The 15,549-nt window shown below is 40.9% G+C and overlaps 1 protein-coding gene across 2 annotated transcripts in view; it reads left to right on the top strand.

Annotated features, from left to right (window-relative positions):
• Nucleotides 1-15,549, top strand: part of GRIK2 (glutamate ionotropic receptor kainate type subunit 2) — a 2,093,351-nt gene that overhangs the window by 1,101,179 nt on the left and 976,623 nt on the right. The window contains exon 10 of one of the 2 annotated variants that reach the window (XM_069606522.1): nt 15,126-15,332. In XM_069606522.1, coding sequence (XP_069462623.1) covers nt 15,126-15,332 — 207 coding nt within the window. Of the gene's footprint in view, nt 1-4,437; nt 4,817-15,125; nt 15,333-15,549 lie in introns of those variants that run through there. The other variant, XM_069606523.1, reaches the window with a different exon arrangement.

Here is a 15,549-nt window from a genome sequence, read left to right as displayed (position 1 = left end):
TCACAGGTGCCCTCATGACAGCTACAGTGACATCCAATCCAAGTGTCTGTAGCTAAGGAGCTGCATTAAAATATGCACCCATGTTCCAAAAATTGAAATTATGGGGTCGGACCAAGCCTGATTTGCATATGGTCTTTCCCCTGTTGTAATGGCTTGGCAGGAAAAGAACAGTAGTCTGGAGGGTTGCCCAGAGCAATGCCAGAGGGTCCTATTAATTCAAAACATTCCAGCCATCACCTCTTTTGCTTTGGCAAACAATTAGAGCACATATTTTTCCATTTCACCATGTCACGTCTCCAATCGACATATTGCCATCATTATTTGTTGTTTGTATTTCTCCATGTGATTAAATGTGATTAAACTCACGTTTCATGAGAAGAAGACATTCTCTCTCTCTCTCTCTCTCTCTTTCTCTCTCTCTCTCTTTCTCTCTCTCTCTCTCTCCCCCTCCTCCCCGCCACCACGTGAGCCACATGGTTAGTTGTGTATTTGCTGGGGCCACCCCAGGTCTTGCGGACAAAAGTGCAACGAGAGCAATAACACAGACATATTGACAGGGAGTGATGCTGTGCTTTTATACTTAAATAGACTTGGGGCAGCATCAGTGGAGGCACCGCCCCTGGCCTGATTGCGGACACACCTAAGCATTGTTTCTATCCTGTGGGAATGGCACCTTGATAATGCAGGCACATTTTATATAGAGTGAAGGTGAAGTGGAGTGGAGAAGCTCTACTGAGACTAGAAGTGGTTCTGAGAGATCTTCTAAGGGCCTAAAGGTGCAGGCTGCAGGGTCTACAAATGCATTTGTTGTGTTCTACTTTGTTTAATTGTGTGCGTGTGCATACTTTAAAAACTGATCATTGGTTTAAATCTGAGCTTGGCTCTTTCCAAGACAAATGACATTTTGAGAGACAAACGTGAATTATTGACAATAAATAAAATATTGAATTCGACTATCGTCGGTAACCTTCTCTTTGTGAAATGTGTCATGGTTAATTTCTAGTGATCACTTCCAGTATCTATTGACGTTATCTAAGACTGTTACACTTGTGCTAATATACAAAACGTGGTTGTGAGGAATTACATCCCAAGAAAGAAAAACATCCTTGGGACCGACAATATTTTTCTCCTACTTATCAGCAATCTCAACACATTCTTGGACTGGTATAATAATGTAAACAAACACCAGCCCTAGAAAATGTGGAGAAAGCGGTGGATTGTGAGAGAAAAATATTATTTCACCAAGGATGTTCTTTTCTTTCGATAAAATGACTGTATACCAAAGAATAGTTTATCAAATGTAGAACACTCCTTTTGTACCAGAATATTCGAAATGCCAGTATAACAAATAGCAATAATGAGGGGTTCTGGTAATTTTACATAACATGAGAGAGGTTTGTTGGGTACATAAGAATGACCACATATCTTTATATTTGACAAATGTGTATTGCTCATTATATTTTTACAATGCTGACCCTGCCTATAAGGTGTTTTAATCATGAATTATAAGTACTCATTTGGACACCCTCACGTTTTGGATGTGAGACTAAAATGCTTGTGACATATGTTACTCCATTAGGGTCTGAGGACCGCCCTGCTTCTCGGTTCCGGGGTTGTATCTTCTCCCCTAAAAATGCTGGCTTTAAGACCCTTACATATTTGTTAGAAGAGGAGTGGCAGAGAGCAGAAGGCAGTGTTGCAGCATTGTATATACATATAGGATACTAAGCAGATTTTTGATAATTCTCACTTTTCTGCATTACCTATATATGTACATATACATTTTTTTGAAACATCAACAGTATGTTTCTGCCATTTGTTGGTTCCATAGAGAAACCCACCAAAATAACTGTCCTGAAAATTGTGTTTCTCTTTGTTCTACCTTGGAAAGATTTTGTGCATCTTTAATGGTTTGCACTTGCAAAGAGTATGTGTTTAGCATTACAATTTCAGATTAGTTTTACCTAGACAATTGCCGCCTTCTGAAACAGTTTGGCGAAAATAGTATCCATTTTTCGAGGAAGCCCCATAGCTTTCACAAATTGGAGGATGCTAAGGTGCCTTTCCTGAATGCTGATGCTAAAAATATGGCAGTTCATGAATTTTGCTCAGTTGCCCGGGAGAGTGGATGTTATTATTCATCGAGACCTGTGTCTGGAAAAGCAATTGCATCCAGTGTCATTTTTCTTATCTCACCTTACAGTTATTATATATTCTTATATGCAATGGAAAAGACTCCTAAACGTGTAAAAATAAATACACATTGAACTTGTGTCCTTAACCTGTTCAGTATGAGCTGAAGGCAAATGGAACATGGAGAGTGGTGGAAGTATTTGTGAAAAGGGATTATTTCACTGAATAAATTCAACATCACTTTCATGTATAGTCAAATGTGTGAATCGGAAAAGGTGATGCACCATAATAATGCTTCTGCTTCAGAAAAAAGCCCATCTATGGGAGATGTTGTGAACCTCCAAGGGAAATACAATACTGGCATGGGACATCAGCGGCCTCGTTGTTCCCCTTGGCGCACGTATTTGCCCAGGGGTTAAATCACTGCTAGGACAATGGTGCTGTTTAATGTGAATGCCATAGGGGGTGGGGCACAGGAGAGGCCTCTGGAGAGGTCTCTGTGTCCTTCTATTAGTTACATTGTGTTATGCACACTTGATTGTGGTGCTATGTTGCTGCATCTAGGCTACTGGTGTATGTGCCGCTCCGGGTTTTTGTTGATATGTGGTTATCATATGTATTTATGTAGGCCTCGTGTGCAGTTGCTGCATGTGTGTGGAGCTGGAATTTCGTGCATCCACAAATGAAGTGTCCTCCCTGCCAATCATGTAGCATTCATCCTTTATCTGTCCCTAATGTTTTACTGAAAACATCCGTAATCCAGGTGCAGAATTGTGACATGGTCAATAGTGTTCTGCCCATCTGTTGCATCGTGGCAGTCATGGTGTGGGATCAAGGTTTCAAACCCGAACGAAGACGCGCAAGAGCATCGATACTCTGGAGCCACACACTCTTCAAGGAAGATATATGAACATGATCAAATATTCGGGGCCTGATTCACAAAGGGTTCTTTAATGGGATTTCCCCATTGAAAACGCTTTGTGAATCAGACCTGTTGCCTCTTGTGGTCAATATAAGTACAGTGTAACTTTAAGGAGGCATTGTCGCCCCTACAAAACACCTACAGTCAGTCAATGTATTACAATGCTTTTGATATATTAAAATGCATATTATTCCATTTAAAGACCGTTGTCAATAAACATTGCAAATGGATGAAGATGTTATGAATATGCATCTGGAAACACACTATTTGCATACTGTAAACAAACTCTATGGGATGATGATACGATCAGATCATAAAGAAACTCTTGGGAGCCTCAATCGACCTTCATTACACAGAAGAAGGGACCATGTCCTGCTGTGGACTGTCAACACTATGCACATGTAAACAAAGGACTCCCTTCCCTTGCAGCGAGGGCAATTGCTCTTGCTCGTTAGGCATCATATAAAGACGACTGGGCTGCAAGTAACTCTTCTATTTGTCTGAAAGATAACATGATCTATAGTCTCACGGCATAATATTGAAAACAGACCGTTCCTATAGTACCGTCCACGCCAAATGCACGAGAGATAGCTTAGTTATTTTACGTACTTTCGACATGGAGAGCCACTGGATGGGTATCTGGTGTCCAACATGAGACCTTAAGGAATTCAGCAATCTGAAATCTATCCCCTTTGTAAAGTAAAACCTTTGTTGGCATTGCAATATGTTTGGGCAATAAACACATGCATGTTGCAGTAAAGCCAGCAAGAGGACTTAAGAGATGGTTTGTCATAAATAGATAGGACACTGCTGTCATCGCTGATGCACATATGGCTCAATGACCTTTTCCAAATCTGACTCCCCGACTGAAATGTTTTCACATTGTCTAGTAAATGTATGTTTATTTATTTGATTTATGTTTGGTCCATACATTAAGATAGTTAGCATGTGTTTAATCATGTATTTATATTCAGCTGTCAATTAAGTATGCATTAGGAATTTTTTCCAAAAATCTTGAATACTATTGACTTTAATTGACGTAGCCCTAAATTGCAGGTTCAATTATGCTTGCAAATCATGGATGAAATTAATTAATTAATTATTGGTTTGGCTATATACAGGAATTCGCTTTTCATGAAATAAATTCAGGGTATTAAAAGTAGACATGTTAGCACCTGTATGTAAACACTATTGCACACGGTATTAGATGGAAACTGTAGTTCCCCCGCTTCGTAACTAATAAATGGAACACATTCATATGTTTAAAAACTATTTTAAACATTGTTCCCCTGCTTAGCAACTCATAAATGGAATACATTCATATGTTTAAAACATATTTTTAAACATTGTTATATGACCTTTGACTGTTTTTCTTCTTTCAGAATCATGTTATGGGCGGTATTAAGACAAGCATCTCTGCACATGTGCCTATACATTTGTGATATGGTCATAGTCTGTGTGCGAGACATGTTAGATAGTAAGCATGAGAGTCTTGGTGATTTCATCATGGTGAAAGCAACCTGTCACTGACAACAAATGCATCCAGACCGACGCCTTTATATTGAAGTTGATCTTCTGAAATGAGTTTTTCAGAAGCCTTAAATCAGAACTTGCTGAGCGTCTGTGTTAAAATGAAGTTATTTGAGCCAATTTACTTGAAATAATGACCATATTGTAGAGGTTCCGAGTTTAAAAGGGGTAATGCAACTTGCAACCGATGTTTGAACCAAGAGAGTTTTAAATCATTTAGCATTTTATTAATGATATATACTCCTATGTTATACCTATACATACATATGTGTTTTTGGCATATGCCGTAAATCGAATAAAAGCTATTTGGCTGATTCAAATTAGAATAGAAATTCATGTTTAACTTTGAAAAGTATGACATTGTGAGGAATATAACAACTGAGAAAATGATGTAACCTTTGGGAAACTGCATTTGTAAACAAGTCTCTGTAAATAGTCCTTTGTCTAAATGAAGCTCCTTTCTGCATTGCAACACTTACCTATGATTGTTCTATGAGATTGCACACTTGTCTTGCATCCCTCCCTCTCTTTGTGGCCTTCAAGCAATTCTCTCCATCTGGGATATCTCTTTAAACTAAACACCACAATATCAACTGCACATTGATTTGCATGGTCGATGCCTCAGCAGCAGATGACACCAGTATCATTCAGATATTAACAGGAATGGTCAACATTGGAAAACACTTTGTTCAGAATGATTTTCACATAGCAATGCTTCATGATCCAGTCATTCAAGCAGAAAGCTCTCGCTCATGTGCAGAAATAGGAATAGGACGAAATGTCAGAAAAAAATTACCGTCCCTACCAAAAGACCTAAAACACACACCACAATAAGTTCCAACTACCAAAAGTTCGAACTTTTCACGGTATGTGTTTAGATGTTTTGGTGGGGTTGGTATGAACATTTATTTTTTAAAGGCTGCGGAGGGCTGGGTGGGTGTTCCCCGCAACATCATGCTCACTACAGTGAGCAGGGGTTGTGGGCGACACCCCCGAGCTCTCCCAACAGAACAGGGAAAAAAAAGAAAGAAAAACAAAGAAAAAAAACTGGGGCTGCGGGGGTGTCCCCTGCAACATCTAGCTCACTGTACTAGATGGTATAGTGAGCGGGGGTTGCGGGGAAATCCCTGCATGTTCGCATGGGGAATGTACGTACATTTTGTGTTTGTGCATTTCTCATGCAAACATTTCAGTCGTGGTAAAAGCAGCCGCGGTCGGATCATGCAGATGATAGGAGAGAGGAGAAGTTAAGGTCAGCTATTATGGAGCAAGCGACTCATCCAGCAATTATTGAAGAGTTGAAATGAGATAGAACATGAAGAGAGTTATATGCTATGATATGTTACAATTCTTTTACAGCATACTAAATTATCACCTTAGTGGTCTCACAATGCTGCAGCTTGGATCAAGGTTGATGTATTATGGCTACACCCGGGGTATCAAGGCATTAGAATGCAGAGGGAAATCTAATAGGAATGTAAGAGGATGAGGAAAACATATGTGAACACTACAAACATTGAAAAGGAAACTGGTTCAGCTAAATTAAGATCAGGATTGTAGAAAAAAAGACACATTCAACATGTTTGCAATCACTTGGACTATCTAGGTGAGGCATCATTGTAGAGCATTGAAGAGCCTCTATCAAAATAAAATGATATGGGTAATTTTGTTTCTGAAAGGGGAGTCTGCTAATCAGATCCCCCTATCATAAAGCTCTATGCTAAAAGCATGGGCCTTTGCTGCACCAGTCTCCTGACATCTGCAGCTCCTGCTTTCCAGTGGACCAGGACAGGTTCAAAGATCACATGTGCATACTGGACAGATGATGTATCTTAAAGTCACTTCAGGCAGATGTTGCAGTTTCACTTCTGCAACTCTGTTCGAAAATATGATAATTGTCAGCCTAATCAGTCTGGTAACAGGATAATCTCTAATATAAACCATACCTGGTTATGGTGTGGTGACTGATAAAAGCACAAGATTACTAAAGCCACACGAAATCAATATAACTGAAATGTCACCCCTGTGAGCTTAGGTCCAGTGATGTCAGGGCAATTTGGATTCAAGGATTGCCTAGCTGTTACCACTCAATGGATTTCAAAACATATAGGGGTTATCTGAAATAAATCCCTGCTCCTTCAGGTAAAGATACTGAAAATATAACAGCATGGACCAGTGGATTGAGGATGACAATATTCCCTTACTCTCTTATTTGTTCCATGAACATTATTTTAGTACAACATACAAAAATACAATATTAATCTGAATATATACATACAATAATTATACATTAGTTACCTGAGCCACAACCATTTATCCCATCACACATTCATACTCACACACTCATACCAGAACTCTATCTCAGCTTCTCATAAGGGTGATAGCATCTATATCACCTTCTACAACAATTGATTACCACAATGTTTTTTTAAACAATGTCTTCAATACAGGTGTAATTGTCTGTATATCAATATCACAAACAGTTCTATGGGTCGACACGTGTTTCGGGTGTCTAGGACAGGCACTAGCAATCTTGCCCCTTTGTTGCTTCAACCTTCGTCAGAACACAAAGCAAAGCACTCAGTGGGCCTGATTCATGGAAGTGTTTTATAATGGCGCAATCCCAGAGGAAAACGTTCAATGAATCAGGCCCATTAAGTCTTGCTTCTTATAGACTGGGGTGAGCCACACCATCTATAAAAATACACAACATTGAAACCTAATGTCATTTCTCTATTTGTCATCCTCATTTATTTATTCACTATTATTGTGTCAGAGTAACTCTTCTAGGAGTTACATACATCCAACTCACCTCCATTTAGAGTTGTCAGAGGGGGTGCAGATGTTGTGGACTAAATCCTTCACAGGCTCTCATGGATGGAAATATTAATGTACCTAGGTCTGCAAAAACAAAGAAACCCGCAATTTATATGCCCGTTGGTTCCAGTTCAGAGTATCTCAACCTCAAACGCAAAAAAAGTTACTTTTGTTCTGGATACATAGGTTATATACTCACTGTCAATTACACAGGGAGTAGCAAGATCTCATGTCCTTCAAGATTTCTTCTATGGGCTTACAGTCTTATTCTCAGTATAGGTCGTATCCGTTCGTTTCACCTACATAGGGAAAAGCCACTTTTTAGATCATGCCAGGCAACCTACTGTGGTGTCCTTATTCTCACATTTTTCCTGTGAGAGGCATACGTTTAATTCCATACTTACCGCTCCCATGGAGGGCATCTCCTCACTCGCCGTTCTCAAATTTCTTTTCTTTGTTTTATTCGATGTTCATGAAATTCGTCCTAGCAGCTGCTCCTCTTTATTTCAAATCAGTTCCACAGTACCTCACTGATTCACACATCAAATGTGCATATAGGCTGAAAATCAGAGGGTCTATCATCAATGTTATTGTTTTGTTGTTTTTATTGTTATTGTTTATCCCTTTTTGGTATATGTCACAATTCCTAAACATTTCAGCCCTCTTGGTTTTGGCATATATAATGCTCTTAGTGTTATGTGTTTACACGATTGACTTTGCAAAATAAAAACGAAAAGTCAATCGACACGTGTTTCATCCTCCCCTAAGTCCAAAAAGTAAACTGGTTCCCCCATTTGCTAAAAATCTCTGAGGTCAAACTGTACCAATGAACAAAGATATTTTCTTAAAGTCTTATTTTTAATCTTTAAATCATTTATTAAACGTCTGGTTATGGATCTGAAACTTTATCATAAACACAAGCATTTTGAAGCCTTCTATCGTATGGAGAGTTTCAGTTTCAGTGAAATGTTAAACATCTTAAAAATGCCTTAAATCATTTCATTGAAAAGCTTGGGGCATGTTTAGGATAGGCAAAATTAGCACCAGCTTGGGAGTGCTGGTCATTTAGGAAGTTTGTAATGTGGACTGTATTCAATGGTACAATCTGCAGTTTGACCTACCTGCATACTCCTCTATCAGTATCCTTCACACCCTTTTTATTGATGGCCTTAGATCAGCACCCACCACCTCCAAAAGAAAAAACAAATTTTAACCGGGGGTTCCTGGAAGCCACATTTAACATCTGAAGTCCCTTTTCCTTCTTCACTGGTCATCGACATGCAAAACAGACTTGAAAGGTACACTGTGGAATCACGGATCTCATATTTAGATTTTGCATTTCTTTGGGGTTTCTTCTCCCAAAAGAGCACTTAAAAGGTTCTGATTGCAGGGGCTAATGTGATATTACCATCCATGGTGGGCTGACCCTATTGATAACAGCCCTGCCAATACTGGGTTAATAGGACCCTCACATCACACAGCCTATTACTGTGGGCAGCAGGCCATTAATGTAATGGTCAGGCTTCCCTTTTGGGTATCCTCAAAAAAAGGATCCAGGAAACATGATATCATATAAAATATGTGGAAGAGTATTATTATCGGGCCTACTTACAACGCTTAATGAGGAATATGGTGATTGGTTATAACTGTATTTAGTTCTATTTCACCATTCAATGGTAAAACAAAAAGCATTCTGTGACAATTGGTATAAGGCAACAGATGTACTAATACATGGAGAAACAAGAATCTCCCCCAATACAAATAGTTAAAAAAGAAAATAGAAGTGATTTACACCAACATTGAATAGGGAGCAAAAATCATGCATATTTTCGAAGAAATACTAGGCCTTGTTCCTCCCTATCTTGCCTCCCTTATTTCGCTCTATTCTCCTTCATACTCTCTTTGCTCCCAGCATCTTCACCTTCTTACTACTCTGGAACCTCCTTGTGCCTATTCACACTTTCGTCCATTTTCTCTTCTGGCCGCTAGAAATCCCTTCTACTTGATATCCGCACTTCCCCCCTCTTTCCACACATTTCACTCTCGCCCCAAGGAACACCATCTGATTTCTCTTTCATCTTCCTAACACTTCCTCCTCCATTCTGCTTTTTAATTTAATCCATCATTTCAGGTAATTTTTTGTACCATTTCTGTTCTCTTATATGTGCAGCGTTTTGGCAAAAGTGCTTTATAAAATGAAATAAAATACAAATGCAAATAAAGAAAACAAACCAAAGAGTGACTGTGTTCAATATCTGGTCCATGATAAAAGGAAAACATGTTTTATTTGAACAGTGAAGCAAAGGATATCCAGTTACTGATTAATCTATCATATTTTCTTACTAAGACTGTGATGGCACTGGATCCTGAATAGACATCATTTTGCCCTACAAAATCGATTCCTAGCTTATGCATTTATTTATTTATTTATTTATTGAGTATTTATAAAGTGCCTATACAGCAAATGGTGTTTCGAGATGCCACAAGGCAAAAAATGGGGGGAGGACAGGGAGGAAGAACAAAAAACGGTTCGACTAGGCCTTGTGTGATTCGGGTCATGCAAGTACATCAACAAGAAGTGCAGGGGAGTGAGTAGGGGAATGCGCTAATGCTGAGGTGGAAAGGGAAGTGCAGGAGGGAGTGGAGAGTGCTGTTGGGGAGGAGGAGGGAAGAGGGCCCCTGGGTAGGCAAATGCTAAGGGAAGGCAACATGGAAAAGTTCCAGGAGAATGGTTGGAGTGCAGGGAATGAAGGTCGACATGCTAAGTGCAGGGACAGGGTGCAGATCTGCTGGGCTAGTACAGGGGGAGGGAGCCGGTAGGCCACGCAAAGGTTTTGGTTGGATGGTCAGGGGAGACCGAAGTGCTGGGGGAGACTGGGCGAGGAGGGCCTAGTGCCCTGTATGACTCAGACGGAACCAGGCAGCCAGTCAAACATGCAGCAGAGGGGTATGAAATGATTATTGCACTGCACCACCTCCCCCTCGTCATGACTTAATTGTTTATGAACACATAGTGTTACGGTAGTAATTTGCACAATGTCTGTATCTTACTAGTTAGTATCCTTCCATACAAACTTTGGAAAAATGTGTTCAGTTGGCAATTCAGTTATTTGAGGATTCATTGCAGGAAACCTGGCTTTCTGTTTCCTTTTTATATCTCTTTCTTGCTGAAGTACGTGCAGGCTACTTTGGGAATTCAAATAATCCCTCTACGTTGCCCACTCGCCCTGGCATCCACAGCAAAGAACTTACTAAGCTGTGGGCTCTTGCTATTATCTTTTTTTCTTTTTTCATTCATTGTTTTCTGTTAGCCCCTGTTTGCCACTACTTTCCACAAAACATGCCACATACAAAGCACACAAACAATATTCAATATAAACCTCCAGCAAAACACTTAAATAAAATAACTAATTGACTACGGCTGCATTATTCTCAACTGCCACACACATGACATCAATTAACTCATTAGTACACACTCCACAAATATACTCTTCCTTACAGAAACAAGTCTCAAACCCCACCACACACCTATTATCCCAGAGAACCTTCTCACGCACCACAGAGTCCCACACATACATGGTGGTAGCATTGCAATCATTTATAATGAGCCACTCACACTTACTAACCCCATAGCACACCATATAACCCTTTGAAACACTCTCCCTCACTCAATGCCCTGCAACCTTTGGTCTGAGGTGCTATACAAAATATATATAGTATAGAATAGATTGGAATAGAATAGACTTAATCCCATCCATCATACCCACACCCCACCATTCTCACCCTCACACCGTGGTGGGACATACATCTGCATCAATATCTACCCTGGCAGTTCACACACAGACAATACCATTCTAAAGAGTATTCTCACTCCAATCAAGTTGTATGACCTCACACAACTCAAGACCCACCCCACAAACACAACTTGCAATACCCTGGACCTTTTGATTTCAAGCAAAAATCATGTCTCTGTGGAAAATCGAATCTGGATGTGATGATCAGAAAACTTTTCTATCCCTTTTACGCTCACATTACCACACAAGATCCCCACCTGTCACACATGCGTTTCACCCCCCCAGCCATTACAGACACAGTCTTGGCACCACTCATGACATCCCCATGTTCCCACATGCACATCCCTCCACTCTCCTCAACAATTGCAGTACCATCATCACATAGGCACTCGATAAAATTGCTCCCTCACATAATAAAAACCAAGTAGATACTTGCATAAACCATGGTTCAAGAGCTCCCTCCTCTTCACCAAGCCGGAAGCTGTGAACCTAGAAAAATAACCCAGACCCATCAGCAAAATAACCACTCAAACCCTTCTGCAACAAATAAAAAAAAGCCATACACATTGGCAAAACCGTATATTACCTCCATGAGCTACAGTAAATCATCAATGATTCACAGTAACTATTAAGCATTTTCAAAACCCTTTCCAAACCACCATCCACACCTTTCGCACCCCCACGCACTGTAATATGCAACTCCCCTTCGGACTAATTCAACTCCAAAATACACAACATTAGGCAAGTTCTCCCCTCTGCTTTCTGACTCCCACACCAGCTCCCAAACATTGCAGCTCATGGGACACCTTCCACCCTATTAACACAGACAACACATAACCATTACTACCAGAAAAAACAAGCACACTTTCTGGATGAGGTATGCCCACCTTAAGTCACATCCGATTGCATCACCACACTCTTTCCCCACTGGCTGAACATCATCAACTCCTGTCTCTCACATTGTACTATTGCCTTTTCTCTCAAAGCTAGACACATCTCACCCATCCTCATAAAAACATCTCTCAAGCCCATACTCCTTGAAAATTACTGCCCCATCACTATCCTGCCATAGCTTGTCAGAATCATGGAAACGTTCAACACTGCCTAACCTAAATCAATACCTCAACACAAACAACTTACTCAACCTCTTCCTATCTAGGTGTCTAGGTGTCAACCAGGATACAGCACTGAGACCACTACACTTCACATCCTCAATGACATCTTCAACATCACTGACAAAGGATACTCAGGACTACACATATTCCTTGATCTCTCTGCAGCATTCACCACCATTGAACACACCAATCAAATCAACCCAATATCCTATCCCACAGGATGAAAATTGCAAGCACCATCCTCAACTGGTTCAGCTCCTTCCATACTGACAGGACACACTCTGTCTCCACTTTGATCTAACCCTACCCTGGATAAGTACGTGGTTCAGTATGTCTCCTCCCAGACATAACTCCTCTTCAACCTCTATGTTGAATTGCTTGGATAGCCCCATATCAAAACACAACATCCATTTCTAACAATATGCATATGATATGCAAATATATGCAAATATACTTCCAAATATTATCCCCCACACAACTCCAAATCTTCAAATGCTATCTCTCCTGCATCAACACCTGGATGGCCAACCACCTCCTCAAGCTCAACCCTTGCAAAATGGAATACCCCACGTCCCTCTCCCTATACAAAAACCCAAAGTCACCCCCTGGATCTAAGAACTCGGCATGTACAACCCACACATTTTCCTCTCAACACCTGACAAATCCTTGGGCTTCAACATTGACCCCCACCTTTCCTTCACATGTCACATAGTTGCTCTAACCAAAACATTCCTCTACAACTACACCTCCTACGAAAGATCAGACACATCCGTCCTCCTGATGGCTTCCTCACTGAATTCCACTAACTGGCTCTGTCCAAGCTGGACTATGGCATTGCTCTCATCAGTGGACTCACCAGCAGCACCCATGCTTCTCTGCAAACCATACTAAATATAGCAGCCAGACTCATCTCCCACCTACCAAAACATTCACATATCACCACAGCTCTCACTCAACTCCACTCGCTCCCTGTACCCCAAATAAATGCCTTCAAAGGAGTCTGCAATGTTTTCAAAGCCATTCACCACAAAACCACATCTTACCTTCATGACAAACTCATAGCTATCATCCACACAAACACCATAGAAGGAAGCCAGCATTGCCTGAATATTCCAGTCTGCAAACTAACATGCACACAAAAGCAAGCATTTACCCACTGGGCATCCAGGGCATGGAACACCCTACCTCTTCACATCTGCACTGCACCCTCCATCACCACTTTAGAAAGAGCCTCAAAATATACTTGTTTCCCCACACATAACCCTGCCCCTTCCCTGTTGTCACATGTCTATAATATCCTGTTTCACCTCCCACCTTTTTAACTTTTGAACTTGGCAAGACACTCTGAGACCCTCTGGGTAGGGCCAGTGTTGAACAAAAATCCAAATAAAATGAAAATAAACCATTGTCTTCTCTCTTTGTGAAGTAGGTTTCAGAAAGTATTAGTCCACAACAGACCGTCGAAGTTATCTCATATTGAATGAATACATATTTCACTATTTTTCAACGAAGAAGTAATCATGATTAGCTGTCTTGTATACAGGAGGAAAACAAAAGAGGTGATGGCTGGAAGGTTTAGAATGAATCTTAACCTCTGGCATTGCTCTGGGCAACCCTCCAGACCATCGTTCTTCGCCTGACAAGGCATTACAAATAGGGAAAGACCATATGCAAATCAGGCATGGTCCCACCCCCAAAGGGGTAGTCCAGCCCGTACTGCTGGGTCACATCCCTTCTGCACGAGACCACAAGCATCCCCAGACATGTTTCAGCCTTGTTGAGCGTCATCAGTGAGGAGTAGCTTGGGTCTCTAGGCCCAGCAGGCACAGGACCCACGTCTGGGCGTACCCGTCTGTTGTATACGGAGGTACAGTTGAATCCGTAGAAAATAATTTGCTTTGCGTGACACTAAACAAGTTGAGACCTAAACAGGTTGTCCTGAATAGCAGAGGTAAAGAAATTGTGTTGCATTTAAAGTCAGGTTTATCGAAGTGGGGAAGACTGGAAGTGCAAGACACGTGATAGCATCGAGTATGTTTGTGTTTTTTTATTGAGACTACATTACACTGGACATTGATCATACGCATATGTTGTATTAATTTTTATTTGCAAGACGCATTTCTTGAAGATTATTTCACAATGAAAACATGTAAAGTTGTATTGAACTATAGTCAAGGGCAAAAGAAAATAATGTCCAAAGTCAAATGTGCTCACGTTTCAAAAGTAACAGACCACTGTTCCGGGATCCCTTGCGCTGATGTTCTGGTATTAGCAGATGCTGATTAGAATAGAAGGCGATCATGGTTACACTTGTATGCAGAAGGAAGTTGAAATGCCCGCCAGTAGAATGTCATTAGACCACCAGTAGACTGGTAATTAAGATCCTTCTATAGAGTCAGCATTGTATTTTATATGAATAGCCCACTAATTAGAATATAGGGTCCCTTAAGCATTGGGTGACACAGAGATCAAAATTGCTGCAAGGCTATTAAAATGTTTCAATTGCCAATTAACCACATTGTTAAACTGAGCTTTCTTCTCTAGCAGTATGCTGAGGCACATTCAGATCATCCGGCATTAATACGCCATTTGTTGGAAATAGGTTTCAGATGGTTTGCAGTGAAGTTTGCAATGTCATGTCTATTTAGCTCTTTTTGCAAATGAAGCGATTGCTCGGTTCAGGAGTACGCAAGGTGAAACTGTCCTAAGGGGTTTAGAGAGCGAGTGATGAAAAATGGACTGCGGTTCCGCGAGAAGGGTGATGGGGGTCCCGGCGGTGTAATTGAATGAAACATCTCTTGTCTGTCCCCACAGGAAGAACCATACGTAATGTTCAAGAAGTCCGATAAGCCTCTGTATGGAAATGACCGGTTTGAGGGCTACTGCATCGACCTCCTGAGGGAGCTAGCCACCATCCTGGGCTTCACCTATGAGATTAGGCTGGTGGAGGATGGAAAATATGGAGCCCTGGATGACGCCAGCCTTCAGTGGAATGGGATGGTGCGCGAGTTAATGGATCATGTGAGTACTGGTTCTTCAACAGCCATCAAGCTTCACTTTGATCAAATGTGCAGGTTAAAATGTTTTGAAGAATTCAGGGGGAAAAAATTGTTTACATGTTGTTGCAAGAATGCGGAGGCAGAGCACGTCATTACGTATGCCAAGGTCAATCGCCTACGGGTTTCTCATACCAGAATTTCACTTTGAAGTTGACAAGCGTCAATCGCAAGGCTACCAG

Source organism: Ambystoma mexicanum, chromosome 4p (genome assembly GCF_040938575.1).
Source record: "Ambystoma mexicanum isolate Mex_15411 chromosome 4p, UKY_AmexF1_1, whole genome shotgun sequence".
Taxonomy (NCBI): Eukaryota; Metazoa; Chordata; class Amphibia; order Caudata; family Ambystomatidae; genus Ambystoma; species Ambystoma mexicanum.
Note: the sequence above shows the minus strand (reverse complement) of the source record. Positions and strands in the feature narration are given on the sequence as shown.